Source organism: Plasmopara halstedii, assembly GCF_900000015.1.
Source record: "Plasmopara halstedii genome assembly, contig: Scaffold_292, whole genome shotgun sequence".
Taxonomy (NCBI): Eukaryota; Oomycota; class Peronosporomycetes; order Peronosporales; family Peronosporaceae; genus Plasmopara; species Plasmopara halstedii.
The window spans coordinates 148,180-148,818 of record NW_020187213.1 but is presented as its reverse complement, the minus strand read 5'-3'; the positions used below and the strand labels follow the sequence as shown (position 1 = coordinate 148,818).

At 48.2% G+C, this 639-nt stretch overlaps 1 protein-coding gene across 1 annotated transcript in view; it reads left to right on the top strand.

The window, feature by feature from the left end:
- Positions 1-449, top strand: part of PHALS_05863 (uncharacterized protein) — a gene marked incomplete at both ends in the record, with an annotated part of 527 nt that extends 78 nt beyond the window's left edge. Inside the window, 2 exons of the mRNA XM_024723174.1 lie at positions 42-180; positions 240-449. Coding sequence (XP_024574177.1) covers positions 42-180; positions 240-449 — 349 coding nt within the window. The remainder of the gene's footprint in view (positions 1-41; positions 181-239) is intronic.
- Positions 450-639: the final 190 nt, after the last annotated feature.

The window sequence follows — 639 nt, the reverse complement described above, 5'->3', positions numbered from 1 at the left end:
AGGTAGCACAGCATAGTCAACCTCCTCTTCCTTGACAGCAGCACACGCATTGTGGACGCCCTTGAAAGCGACGGCGAGGACAGAAGTACCGACGAAATGGTGGACAGCCCGTTTAGCCTCTTCTCCCTCGTACGCAATCTTGAGTTCTGCCCCCATGGCTTTGAGATAGAATGGGTGAAGGTGAGAATATCTAGAGTGGAGGCGTTGTAGAAGATTCGAAAGTGAGTGAGAGTTTGCAGGCCATCAATGGATCAAGAGATTCGCGAGCACGAGAAAGTGTGGAGTTGCACTACGCGAAGAACGACAGCTGCGTCAACCACCAAAGGACATATGAGACTATAAAGCCAGCACGCGAGATTCCAGTGGCACCTCCTTCTTCAATCAATAGCTCGACTCACGTTGTGTGTGCTAAAGACTCGACTCAGGACTCTTTTGAAGTCTTTCTATAATCGGGCTTTCATGAAAATCCATCAATTCTACATCACAATCGTGGCAAGGTTACAACTTGGCACAGAGGACGAGGTAGACCTCTTTCCGAGTTGAACAAAAATCGATGCTGCAGAAAAGCCATGAGGGGGTAAGGCGAAAGCGACAAGTCTCACCTAATCGTCTCTTCTGTCACGTTCGTGTAATAAAAAA